The 14,035-nt window shown below is 46.9% G+C and overlaps 1 protein-coding gene across 3 annotated transcripts in view; it reads left to right on the forward strand.

The window, feature by feature from the left end:
* The window catches only part of MED12 (mediator complex subunit 12), a 68,639-nt gene that overhangs the window by 16,176 nt on the left and 38,428 nt on the right, over window positions 1-14,035 (forward strand). For all 3 annotated transcript variants that reach the window (XM_039488442.1, XM_039488443.1, XM_039488444.1), the window contains exons 17-23: window positions 441-559; window positions 740-883; window positions 1,705-1,868; window positions 2,345-2,476; window positions 3,029-3,256; window positions 7,387-7,531; window positions 7,836-7,956. In XM_039488442.1, the coding sequence (XP_039344376.1) occupies window positions 441-559; window positions 740-883; window positions 1,705-1,868; window positions 2,345-2,476; window positions 3,029-3,256; window positions 7,387-7,531; window positions 7,836-7,956 (1,053 nt within the window). The remainder of the gene's footprint in view (window positions 1-440; window positions 560-739; window positions 884-1,704; window positions 1,869-2,344; window positions 2,477-3,028; window positions 3,257-7,386; window positions 7,532-7,835; window positions 7,957-14,035) is intronic.

Here is a 14,035-nt window from a genome sequence, read left to right on the forward strand (position 1 = left end):
CTAGGGATTCCCATCTCTGGGAGTTGGATTTGATGTCTTCTAGAGTAGGCCTGACAGCTTATGAGTTGGCCCAAGACCCTTTTTCCTAGTTGGGGGGGAACATGAGTCTCCCTGGTTCATAGTCATAGATTCCGAGGCCGGAATGAACCACTGTGATCATGTCATCTGACTTCCTGTGTAACAGGCCATGAAACGGCCCCAGAAGAATTCCTAGAGCAGAGCTTTTAGAAAAACATGCAATCTTGATTTAAAAATTACCCATGATGGAGAATCCACAATGACCCTTGGTAAATTGTTCCAGTGGTTACTCTGCCTGCAGTTGGGTGGACCTGTGCTCCCTGCTGAGGAACTGGAAGATGCATGTGGCTGTCTGTAGGGTGGCTCTGTGCCCCAAAGAAGGTAGTCTGGTAATGGCTCCCTGTATTTCTTGCCTTTGGCAGGTGGAGAGGAAGGCCAGAAGAGGAAGAGGAGCAAGCCAGAGGCATTCCCAACAGCTGAGGATATCTTTGCTAAATTCCAACACCTTTCTCACTTTGATCAGCACCAGGTCACCTCTCAGGTATGGGGTTCTGGAGAGAGAAGTCTCCAGTCTGGGCCCTGGCTGTATCTGTCCCACTGCAGCTCGGAAAGCAGCCTCCAGAGGAGACAGTGGGAGAGTAATTTGGATCTGACAAGTGGAGCTTTGCAAGGGGCTGATCTCCCCTCCCTCCTCCCCTTGTGCCTCTCTCTCTGCGTGCAGGTATCTCGCAATGTCTTGGAACAGATCACCAGCTTTGCCTTAGGGATGTCATACCATCTGCCTCTGGTGCAGCACGTGCAGTTCATCTTTGACCTGATGGAGTATTCACTCAACATCAGTGGTCTCATTGACTTCGCTATCCAGGTGAGCCCTGGGATCTGAGGTGCTTCACTAGAGTGGGGGATCAGCCTCGTTAAATCCAGACTTTCTGAAGGATCTGCTCTTGCTCAACCACAGGTTATTGGGTTGGATGTAGGAATCTCTGAGTGAGGGTCTCTGGCCTGTGTCTTGCCAGATGATCATAATGGTGCCTTCTGGCCTGGCCTTAGACTCTCTGGTGTTCCATGGAGGAGTGGGCATGAGGTATGCTTGTGTGTGGCACAAAGCTTTAGTCCTCCTCTGGGGCTCTGGTTTTGAGGGTCATTTTTCTAAAGGTTTCAGGATTGTTTGGAATGGACCTTGCTACTGTTCTTGTCTCTGAGCTGCAGTGATGTCTTTCTTGAGCGAGAGGTTTTTTTTCTGTTCATGGCAGCCCTTCCAACAACAAGGGTGGTTTCCTCCCTCAGACGGTCCTGCCACCCTGCAATGCAAGCTGTGTTACTAGGCAAGATGATATTTTACAAAATTCGCTACAGTTGGAGCTGTAACTGAAACTGTTAGCTCATCCACTAACTGGAGTATAAGTGGGATTTTGAACAAGTCCTGATAGTGAAAGATCAGAGCCATATGTAGGAAGCCAGTCTGCCCACACTTGTGTCCAACCGGCAGGCTTCTGGTTGGCACCCCAATGCTGGCAGACCCCCTGAACTGACTGGTGCCTGGAGGGCAGGCTTCGCCCAGCTTTCAGGCCGCTGAATGCATTGGTGCCTAGCCGGCAGGCTCCCTCTGACTGGTGCCCCAATGACAGAGTTTGTAGCGGTGGAGTTGTCTGGATTGTTGAAGGGTTTTTATGTCATTGGGCGCAGTTGCTGAACGAGCTGAGTGTGGTGGAGGCAGAGCTGCTGTTGAAATCTTCCGACCTAGTTGGCAGCTACACCACCAGCCTGTGCCTGTGCATCGTGGCTGTGCTGCGGCACTACCACTCCTGCCTTATCCTGAACCAAGACCAGATGGCCCAGGTCTTCGAAGGGTAAGGGAGCCTTGTGCCCCCTCTTGGGCAGGGGAAGCCTCATCTCTGGACTTTGTCCCATGTGGGTTGGAGGGACAGGGGTGAAGATATACCTGTCTCATAGAGCTGGAAGGGATCCTGAAAGGTCATCGAGTCCAGCCCTCTGCCTTCACTAGTAGGACCAAATACTGATTTTGCCCCAGATCCCTAAGTGGCCCCCTCAAGGATTGAACTCACAACCCTGGGTTTAGCAGGCCAATGCTCAAACCACTGAGCTAGCCCTCCCCCAAGGGAGGGTCTGTTCTCCTAGGAGGTGTTGTCTCTGTGCCTGGAGCTTTGTCCCATGGAGGGGTGGGTGTGGGGAGGGATCTGTTCTCCGAGGGCATTGTCTCCATGTCTGGAGCTCTACTCTCAAGGGAGGGTGCTGCCTCTGTCTGATGCTATGCTCCTTCAGGCTTCCCTTTCATGCTGCTGCAGCATTTCTTATCTCTTTACAGTCTGTGTGGGGTGGTGAAACATGGCATGAACCGCTCCGATGGCTCCTCAGCAGAGCGCTGTATCCTGGCCTACCTCTACGACCTATACACCTCCTGCAGTCACCTCAAGAGTAAATTTGGGGAGCTCTTTAGGTGAGTTTAAGGCAGGTTGGAGGCAATGGGCACTGCCCTCAGAAGGCCCATGGCCTCAGCTTTGCTTGTGATCTTACACACGCTGTTCCGCACCAGCTAGTGTTCTTTCCCCATGGACATATGGTGGGGGTTCCCTGCCTCAAGTCTAGCTGGGCATGCAGGGATAATGGTAGTTGCCTGGGCCCATCTCTGTTACTGCGGTGCCTGCAGGCTAAGCTGCTGACTGGTGAGCACTGATGACTTTCATTTTCCAGGAGCTGCACTGATAGCAAGAGGAAGTGGTGGCCCCAGGCTAGGTCACTGAACCCCCTCTGGTATTTTCCAGGGGCTTCCCCAACAAGGAACAGGCATGGCTCTTCATGGAGGAACCTTTTTGAATGAGCCCCTTAAGCCTTCATGTAAAAGCTGGAGCTCTCTGCACTGCAGAGGACCCAGGGGAGGTCTAGGGGAGGGAGCAGAAGGCTCTCACCCCGAGCCTCAGCATTGCTTGTGAAAGGCAGAGGGAAGCATGTTTGCAGAAGTACCTAACCTCCCCGTTCCTGTCCCTGCCAGTGACTTCTGCTCCAAGGTGAAGAACACAATCTACTGCAATGTGGAGCCCTCTGATTCTAACATGCTATGGGAGCCCGAGTTCATGATCGACACCATCGAGAATCCATCTGCGCACAACTTCACCTACACCAACTTGGGCAAGAGCCTCAATGACAACCCGGCCAACCGCTACAGCTTTGTGTGCAATGCACTCATGCACGTGTGCGTGGGACACCATGACCCAGACCGGTGAGGCGCAGGGCTGGGGCTGTTGAGACCCCCTCTCAGGTGGCTCCACTTGTGTAGGGAGAAGGACTGTCTGTGCTCCTCAAGGGGGCAGCAGGATACAATCCGAGGATGAGAGAGCCAGTAGCCACTTGTCACATGTCCACAGGGCATACTATAACTCTGACATTCATACAGCCTCTTTGGGAGGTTACCCCTTTAGTCCTAGACCTCCCCTATTTACAAGGGTGAGCCCTGCTACCCTGAGCCTGGGTTACTGGCTTCAGCGCACGTTTCTCGTCAGGGCTCGTCCATTGGGTCCAAATTAGTTTAAACCCTTGTTGGAGATATGCTGCTCTCAGGAGCCACACAACCAGCAGATGTTTTGCAGAAACACAGAATAAGCTAGCAAATATTAGTCAGCTGGAATATGGTATTTTAGGATCCTTCGGTTAAAGTGGAAAAGCCAACTTGTATGCTTGTCCATGCTGGTAGCATTACCTGCCTCTCTGGCCCGGAAGTGTCTAGGATTCCAGTCTCTCCTCTGCACTGCGCAGCAGAGGTCTTAGCGCTGTATGCTGATACCTCCGTTCTTTGTTTCAAATTGCTGCTATGCATGTTCCATACGTTCTGCTTCCCTTGGCTGCTAGTTCTTAAAAGTTAATATCCAGTTGTTGGTCTTCCATTGTGCCTGTCTGATGCAACTCCATTTGTATGTTAATGGTCCTTCAGAGTTCATTCAGACTGTCACAACAGTTCTGGAATTAACTGCACCTCTGACTCTTTGAGTATCAGGGGGTAGCCATGTTAGTTTGTATCAACAAAAACAACAAGGAGTTCGGTTATGCCCAAATAAATCTGTTAGTCTTTAAGGTGCCACCGGACTCCTTGTTGTTTTTGACTCTGAGGGCACACCCAGTTAGGTCTCGGGCCTCTAGCCATCACTTTTCTTGGACGGGAACCTGTGATCCACTTCTTCCAGACTGTGGACTTAGACTGCAAGCTCCTGCAATTCACTGTGATTATCTCAGCAGATCTGACTTGAGTTCAGCACCTGCAGCCCTGTTCTCTCAGGGGCAGTGACAGGTTGAACCAGTAACCAGGCAGCTTTCATAAAGCAAAGTACTATTTATCTTTAAAAACAACAAACAGCCTATACTCACATCTGGCTCACCAGCTGTCACCCGTTTGCCACCGGGAGACCCTGACAGGATTAAAATACTTCAGGCCCTCTGGAGGGCCTATCTCTCTTGGTCACAGTTTTGTGTCAGGTCTCGTATCAAGCATAAGTGATCTCTCTCTCCAGGTCATGGCAGTCACTTTATACAGATAATTTCTTTGTCTGCTAGGCCTCTTGAACCAGGTCAGATCAGTCCTTGTTATTTTCCAGGGGTGAAACTTCCACAAACTTTTTACCTGCAGTAAGGATTTGTGTTAATAACTGCCCTCTCTACCAAGTGATTTTAGTGAGGTTTTTGATACCGTCTCACATGATCTTCTCACAAACAAACTAGGGAAATATAGTCTAGATGAACCTAAAGGTGGATGCACAACTGGTTGGAAAACTATTCCCAGGGTGTAATTATCAGTGCTTCACAGTCAAGCTGGAAGAGCACATTGAGTGAGGCCCCACAAGGATCTGTTGTGGTTCTGGCTCTGTTCAATATCTTCATAAATTATTTGGATAATGGTGTAGAGAGCACACTTATAAAGTTTGTGGATGATACCAAGCTGGGGGGTGGGGATGGGTTCCAAGCGCTTTAAAGGACAGGATTAGAATTCAAAATGAGTTTGGCAAATTGGAGAAATGGTCAGAAATAGATAGGATTAAATTCAATAAGGACAAGTGCAAAGGACTATACTTGTGGATCTCAAACTAAATATGAGTCTACAGTGTAATAGTGTTACATCCCAAAATGATGTTTGGTTTTGTTGCATTAGCAGGCATGTTGTAAGCCAGACATGAGAAGTAATTCTTCCACTCTACTCAGCACTGATAAGGCCTCCACTGGAGTGTTGTATCCAGTTATGGGCACCACACTTGGGGAAAGATGTGGACAAATTGGAGAAAGTCCAGAGGAGAGCAACCAAGATGGTTAAAAGTCTGGAAAACGGCCTGTCAGGGTTCCCTCCCCACTCTGAACTCTGGGGTACAGATGTGGGGACCCACATGAAAGACCCCCTAAACTTATTTCTACCAGCTTAGGTTAAAAACTTCCCCAAGGCACAAATCCTTCCTTGTCCTTGGATGGGTACTACTGCCACCACTAAGTGAGTTAGACAAAGATTCAGGAAAAGGACCACTTGGAGTTCCTGTTTTCCTAAAATATCCCTCCAAGCCCTTTCACCCCCCTTTCCTGGGGAGGTTTGAGAATAATATACCAACCAAATAGGTAACTAAGGTGAGCACAGACCGGACCCTTAGGTTTTTAGGACACTAAACACCAATCAGGTTCTTAAAAGCAGAACTTTATTATAAAAATAAATAAAAGAAGCACCTTTTGTAAAATCAGGATGGAAGGTCATTTTACAGGGTAATAAGATTTAAAACACAGAGGATTCCCCTCTAGGCAAAACATCAAAGTTACAAAAAACAGGAATAAACCTCCCTCTGAGCATAGGGAAAATTCACAAGCTAAAACAAAAGATAAACTAACGCATTTCCTTGCTATTACTTACAATTGTTGTAATCTGGGATGCTTATTTCAGGTAGGGTTTTAGGAGATAGTTTTTCCTGCCCTGGTCCCTCTCTTTCCTGGAGAGAACAACAAAGAGCACAAACATATTTGAAAGTATCTTCTTTCCTTATTGGTCCTTTTGGTCAGGTGCTAACCAGGTTATTTGAGCTTCTTAACTCCTTACAGATAAAAGGGATTTTATGCTACCCATAGCTGTATGTTTATGACATGGTCTCTGAGGAAAGATTGAAAACAATTGGATTTGTTTAGTTTAGGGAAGAGAAGACTGAGAAGGCGGGGACACAAGTCTTCAAGTATGTCAAAGGTGATTATAAAGAGGAGGGTGGTAAATTGTTCTCAGCCACTGAGGACAGGGCAAGATATAATGGCCTTAAATTGAGGCAAGGGAGATTTAGGTTAGCCATTAGGAAAAACTTTCCTAACTGTAGATGTGGTTAAGCACTGGAACAAGTGACCTAGGGAGGTTGTGGAATCTCCATTAATAGAGGTTTTTAAGAGCAGGTTAGACAAACACCTGCCAGGAATGGTCTAAATAATACACGATCCTGCCTTAGTGCTGGGGCTGGACTAGATGACCTGTCCTAGAAATGTAGGACTGGAAGGGAACTTGACAGGTCATCCAGTCCAGTCCCACATTTCTGTGATTCTCTGCGTGAGTCAGGAATTCAAGAACTAAATGGCCCATAAAGATATATACACCATTAATAAAGTTGATGCAATAGTGATTCAGTATTCTAGGTGTCCGTAGAATCTGTCACATCTTAGTAGAAGAGTCTGAATATTCCATGTTTCCAAACCGTCATATTTGTCACACACACCAACCCAGTCTTATCTGCATGACTAGCACTTATCTCTTATTCCCCTGTCCCAGAGGAGAAATTAACTCCTTCAGTCCTATTAGGTCACAATACAAAGTGAATGGCTAAACTGAGTCACACATTTTTCCTGATAATACAGAAATAAAATGCAACCTTTTAAGAGTTCTCCTGACCTGCTTGTTTAATGCTCCACCAAAGGATCCACATTTTAAATAGACCAGCAAATTAAGTTATTTTTCATTGTCAGCAGCTAGACTTTGTATTGCACATTACTAGAGAAATGTGACCCCTTCTCCTATGGAGTTATGGGATAGTAAAACACAGACTTTTTTACCACATATGTACACAAGAGAAGCACCCAAAAGACTATAGGTATTTTGAAATTTGGTCATCCTTTGGAGCGTACTCAGAGGAGGAAGGCTCCTCAAACATCAAGCCAGGATCTTTAGCCAGAATAAGTAATGTACAATGTAGTATGTTAACATTTTATTGTAATTTTGCCTTAATAAAAAGTTTTAAAAAGGAAATAATGCTACAGCAATTCCCCACCTTCTCCAAAGCCTGGCTCTGCTTTAGGAATGAGAGGAAGGGCTAGGCTATTGAGTTCTGTGTGTGACCACATGGTTCCTCTCTACAGAGTCAATGATATAGCTATCCTGTGTGCTGAGCTGACTGGTTACTGCAAGTCCCTGAGTGCCGAGTGGCTGGGCGTGCTCAAGGCTTTGTGCTGCTCCTCCAACAATGGGACTTGTGGCTTCAACGACCTCCTCTGCAATGTTGATGTAAGTGCAAAAGCTTAAATAACAGGGCTGAGGAGAGGGGGGTGCTTTGGAGGGGGCAGGGCGGAGATGGGAGAGTGTCCCAAGGGGCTGGAGATGGGAATGGCAGAGGGAGCAGGATGTCATGGGCGGGAAATGGGGAACTGTCTTTTGGTGCTGGAGCTGCCCTTATGGAGGGTTTTGCTGGGTTGGCCATGGGGTTGTTGAGTTTGCCCTTCCCCCTGCTCCCAGTCAGGCCCATATGGTGCTAACTGGAGGGGGTGAAGCAGAGACGGACATGGTCACTGGCTGCTCTTCTGTCTCCCAGGTGAGCGACTTATCTTTCCATGACTCCTTGGCCACCTTTGTTGCCATTCTCATTGCCCGTCAGTGCTTGCTGTTGGAGGACCTGATTCGCTGTGCAGCCATCCCCTCACTCCTCAATGCTGGTGAGTGAGTCCCTTCCAGAGACACTCTGCTGCTCACGGTGCCCTCCAGGGGGCTTCCTGCAATGCAGTGCCCGGCTCAAAGGGCCAAGTACCCAGCAGTGGGACTCGGACCCTGAAGCCCCTGCGCACAGTAATGTTGCACGTAATCCCCAGCCATGGAATATGCTCAGAATCCACCTTTTAAGACTCGGACCTTTGATTTACAGAAAATAACTGGCTCCTATGTTTGTGAAGGAAACCCTGACCAGGTGATCTGAGTGTAACCCTCCTTCCAGATGATGTCATGGTAGCCTCCTGCACTGAGGATACCTCTCTTGGGGAAGGAACCCCGGTTATTAGGAAGAGGCAGCTAATAGTAATGGGGGATTCAATCATTAGAAATATAGATAGTTGGTACTCCTGTGGGAATTCTGTGCCAAAAAAATAAAAAATTATGTGCGCAATATTAAAATTCTGCCAAATTCTGCATATTTTATTTGTCAAAAGAAAACACAATATAATCATGCCAGTTTCAATTATTTTGGTAATTTATTTCAAAATACCTGTCAGCAAGTGTCTGTAATAATACAGACAAAAAAAAAAGTTCAAGAAAAGTTTTTTTGACAAATAGATTCCTTACTAGGCATATTAATACAGAACTTTGAGTAATTAATTTAAAATACAATGCAGAAACATTTCCCGCACCCCTCACAAGCAGTGCAAAGGCTTGGGGGAGTCAGGGGTAATGGAGGAGCTGAGAGAGAGGGAAGGAGCCAGGGAGTGAACATGGACGGTTGTTGGGTGTGGGTGGGAGAAGTATGGAACAGGGTGGGGTCGGGGGAGGGCATAGTTATGGAGTTGGGGAGCCTCTGCCATGCAGACTCTGTTTGACCCCTAGCCTCGTGCATTTAGTCAGGCACATCTGCCCCCATCCACATGTGGCCCTGTAGCCTCCTCTGCCCCGTCCCCATGTGGCCCTGGTTCAATGTTGTCATGCCACTAGTTCCTGAGCTTGCACCACAGTCTGTCCCCCCACTAGTCCTTCTGTACCCCAGTCTGACCCCCCAGCAGCTACATGTGCCCCACTCTGTCTGCCCCCGCCATATCCTGTGCCTCCTAACCTGGCACTGGGGGGAGGGGCTGCAGAGCTACATGGGAGAAACAGAGGGGGGCTGCACTGGACATGAATTCTGCACATGCACAGTGGCGCAGAATTCCCCCAGGAGTAAGCTGGGTTTATGAATACCAGGAGAACAGCATGATGAATTGCCTACTGGATGTGAAGCTTGCAGATCTCTTGAGACTAATGTGCGATGCTGGGGAGGAGCCTGTGGTTGCAGTACATGTAGGTATCCGTGACATAGAGAAAGGTCCTGGAGGCCAATTTAGGCTGCTAGGTAAGAGATTAAAGTCCAGGACCTCTATAGTAGTATTCTCTGAAATGCTTCCAGTTCCACATGCAGGGTCAGTTAGGCAGAACTGCAGAGTCTCAATGCGTGGATGCGATGATCGTGTACGGAGGCTGGTTTTAGATTTATTAAATCTAACTGAGGAACCTTTTGGGAAAGGAGGATGGGAAGGGTAGGCTCCACCTAAACCAAAACAGAACCAGACTGTTGGCAGGTAAAATTCAAAAGGTCTTAGAGGAGTTTTTAAACTAAGGGCTGAGGGAAAGCTGTCAGGTGTGGAGAAGCACACGGTTGGGACAGAAACAGCCTTTAGGGGAGGATCTGTTAACAGGGATTCTCTCTATCCTAGTAAAGAGGAGAGGATAGAAGTTGATAAAGTACACGTAGGAACTGAAGAGAAACAGTCAATTAAAGAGAGATCCTTTCAGTTACATCACGTGAAGGCAGACAACTATATATTGCTGGAGTATAAATAAGATGGGTGAACTCGTGTGCCTGGTGTTAGATGAGAATATTAAAATGATGGGCATCACAGAAACTTGTTGGAATGATGATAATCAGTAGGACATGGTAATACAAGGGTACAAAATATGTGGGAATGACAGATTAGGTCGTGCCGGTGGGGGAGGGGCACTACATGTGAAAGAGAGCATAGAGCCAAGTATACTAAAAATCTTAATCAAACTGTACTGTAGAATCTGTATGGATAGAAATTCCCCGCTTGAATAATACGATTATAACAGTAGGAATATATTACTGACCAGCTGACCAGGATGGTGATTGTGAAATGCTCATGTCGATTAGAGAGGTGATAAAAGTAGAGAACTCAATAATAATGGGAGATTTCAACTATCCCCATATTGACTGGGTACATGTCACCTCAGGATGGGATGCAGAGATAAAACGCCTGGACACTATCAATGAGTGCTTCTTGGAGAAGCTAGTCTTGGAACCTACAAGGAGAGAGGCAGTTTTCAATATGAGTGAAGCACAGGATCTGGTCCAATAGGTGAATATAGCTGAATCGTTCAGTACTAGCCACCATGATGTAATTAAATTTAACAACCTTGGGAGGGGGAAAAATACCAAAGAAACCCACCATAGTAGCATTTAACTTCAAAAAGGGGAACTACTAAAAAATGAGGAAGCAAGTTATGTGGAAATTAAAAAGAACAATCACTAGAGAGAAATACCTGCAAGCTGCATGGAACCTATTTAAAAACACCATAATAGAGGCACAAATTAAATGTATAGTCCAAATTAAAAAAAAAATAGTAAGAGGACCAAAAACAGCCACCATGGCTAAATAAGAGAGTAAAAGAGGTGGTTAGAGGCAAAAAGGCATCCTTTAAAAATTGAAAGTCAGATTCTACTGAGGGAAATAGGAAAGAGCATAAACTCTGGCAAGTCAAGTGTAGAAGTGTAATTAGGCAGGCCAAAAAAAGCAACTAGTACAAGACACACAAACTAACTGCAAAAAATTTTAAAAAAAAATATTAGAATCAGGAAGCCTGCCAAACAATCAGTGGGGCCATTGGATGATGAACGTGCTAAAGAAGCACTCAAGGAAGACAAGGCCAGTGTGGAGAAGCTAAATGAATTCTTGGCATTGGTCTTCACTGCAGAGGATGTGAGGGAGATTCCCACACATGAGCCATTCTTTTTAGGTGACAGGTCTGAGGACCTTGTCTCAGATTCAGGTGACAATAGAGGAGGTTTTAGAACAAATTGATAAATTAAACAGTGATAAGTCACCAGAACCAGATGGTGTTCACCCAAGAGTTCTGAAGAAACTCAAATATGAAATTGCAGAACTAGTAACTGTGGTATGTAACCTAGTGCTTACATCAGCTCCTGTAGTACCAGATGACTGAAAGAGGATAGCTAATGAGACATCTATTTTTTAAAAAGGCTCCAGAGGTGATCCTGGCATTAAGAGCCGGTAAGCGTAACTTCAGTCCCAAGCAAATTGGTTGAAACTGTACTGAAGAAGAGACGGATCAGAGACACAGATGAACTCGATTTATTGGGAGCAAGTCAACATGGTTTTTGTGAAGGGAAATTGTGCCTCACCACTCTGTTAGAATTCTTTGAGGGGGTCAGCATACATGTGGACGAGGGTGATGCAGTGCATAGTGTACTTGGATTTTCAGAAAGCCTTTGACAGGGTCCCTCACCAAAGGCTCTGAAGCAAAGTGAGCAGTCATGCGGTAAGAGAGAAAGTCTTCTCAATTGGTTAAAAGACCAGAAATGAAGGGTAGGAATAAATGGCCAGTTTTCAGAATGGAGAGAGGAACCATTAGGAAAGGGATAGCTAATAATAGAGTAAATATCATCATGTCATTATATAGATCCATGATATGCCCACACCTTGAACACTGTGTGCAGTTTTGGTCACCCCATCTTAAAAAAGCTATATTAGAAATGGAAAAGGTGCACAGAAGGGCAACAAACATGATTAGAGGTATGGAACAGCTTCCATATGAGGAGAAAATTCAAAAGACTGGGACTGTTCAGCATGGAAAAGAGACAAGGCGGGATAAGATAGAGGTCTATACAATCATGACTGGTGTGGAGAAAGTGAATAAGAAAGTGTTATTTACCCCTTCACGTAACACGAGAACTAGATGTCACCCAATACAATTAATAGGCAGCAAGTTTAAAACAAACACAAGGAATTGCTTTACACCACACTCAGTCAACCTGTGTAACTCATTGCTAGGGGATGTTGTGAAGCCTAGAAGTAAAACTGTTCACAAAAGAATTAGAGGACAGGGCCATCAATGGCTATTAGCCAAGATGATCAGGGACACAACCACATGGTCTGGGTGTCCCTAAGCCTCTGACTGCCAGAAGCTGTGGTTGGATGACAGGGCATGGATCATGCAATAACTGCCCTGTTCTATTCATTCTGTCTGAAGCATCTGGTGTGGGTGTGACAGGATCTCTGGAGTACAATCTGGAACTGGGGTATTGCTCTGCCCCCTTAACTCTCCAGCCTGGGCTGTCTCTCACAATGGTTTGTTAGTGACAAGCAGCAAACCTCTCCAGGTGCTGTTATCACTCTACCCCACACTCAGCTAGACTGCATGAAAGCTCCCTGAGCCACACATGAATCACACAGAGAAAGCCACCAGCAGATCTCCCAAGCCCCCAGCCTTGCACTCCGGAATATACCATCTTTCCTGGTCAGAAGCCTGACCAGTGTAAGTTCATTACCCAGTCTGCCCCTCCATTGATGTGGAGAGGACATATACTCAGCTCAGTTTACAAAGGCTAGATTTCCCAAGCACTTCAAGCAAAACCCACTGTTTTAGGTAAAAAATAAAACAGATTTATTAACTACAGAAAGATTTTGATGATAAGTGGTAGGCACAAAAGGTCAGAGAGAGTTACCAAAGAAAATAAAAAGTAAGTGCAGAGTCTAAATCTTAGACTTTATTACACTAGTTAGTATTTTGATCGAGCAGTTTTCTCACCTTACTAGATGTTACAGTTCTTAATACACAGGCTTCCTCTTTAAGCTTGGGATCAGTCTCCTCAGTTCAAGTCTGTGTCTTCCCAGCGTTCTCTTGTTGCTTCCAGCATAGGTGGAGGAAGAGAAAGGCAAAAGCATGATGGTACTGTCCCCTCTTTTATATCCTCAGTCCATGTGCCTGGGAAACACTAGCCCAGACATGTCCTGGTGGGCTTTGCCAGTCAGAGTTGAGCAATCCCCCACTGTGTGATGCTTGTGCAGCCCTCTTACAGCATTGTAAATCCCTTGTTTACAGCTCCCCTGCTGATTAGTGGGCGTGTAACACCTTCCTGGGTGTGGATCACTGCCTTTGTTGTAACTAGCAACCTTACAGCGAAATCTCATAACTTCATACACACTAACTATATACATATTTGGACAGAACAGTGGGTTTCAGCAGATCATGGCTTTTCGTATGCTATCTTACATGGCACGTTTTGTATGAAATATATCATAATTATCTGACACAGGTGAATATGGGGGTTCCAGGGTACTGCTCTGAGGTACAGAGTGCTACAATTGGCGATTGTCAGATAACAAGATACTGGCTAGATGGACCTTTGGTTTGACCCACTGCAGGGCTACCCAGAGGATTCTGGGGGCCTGGGGTCTTCGGCGGTGGGGGGCCTTTCCGTTCTGGGACCCGCCATGGAAGTGCCCCAAAGACCCGCAGCGGGGTCGACCGCCGCCGAATTGCTGCCGAAGTGGGACCTGCCGCCAAAGTGCAACCGGGTCTTCGGCGGTAATTCGGTGGCGAGGGGCCCCCGCTGCAGAAGTGCCCCGAAGACCCACGGCGGGTCCCGGAATGGAAGGGTCCCCCCCCCACCGCTGAAGACCTGGCTGCACTTCGGCAGCGGGTCCCGCTTCGGCGGTAATTCGCCAGTGTGGGGGTCCTTCTGCTCGGAGTGGAAGAAGCTCCGGGAGCCTGGGCCCCGCAAGAGTTTTCCGGGCCCCCCTGAGCGAGTGAAGGACCCCACTCCAGGGGCCCCGAAAAACTCAGCAAATTGCCCCTCTTGCCCCCCTCCCCCTCCCCCCCCAGCAGCCCTGACCCACTGTGGCCATTCTTATGCTCTTACCTAATGTCTAGAGCCCTGCAAATCTGCTGATATCCACGAACCATTTTTGCAGATCCTGGCTCAGATGCAGATAGAAATTTTGTATCCGCACAGGCCTC

This window comes from Mauremys reevesii, linkage group 9 (genome assembly GCF_016161935.1).
Source record: "Mauremys reevesii isolate NIE-2019 linkage group 9, ASM1616193v1, whole genome shotgun sequence".
In the NCBI taxonomy this organism is placed as follows: domain Eukaryota; kingdom Metazoa; phylum Chordata; order Testudines; family Geoemydidae; genus Mauremys; species Mauremys reevesii.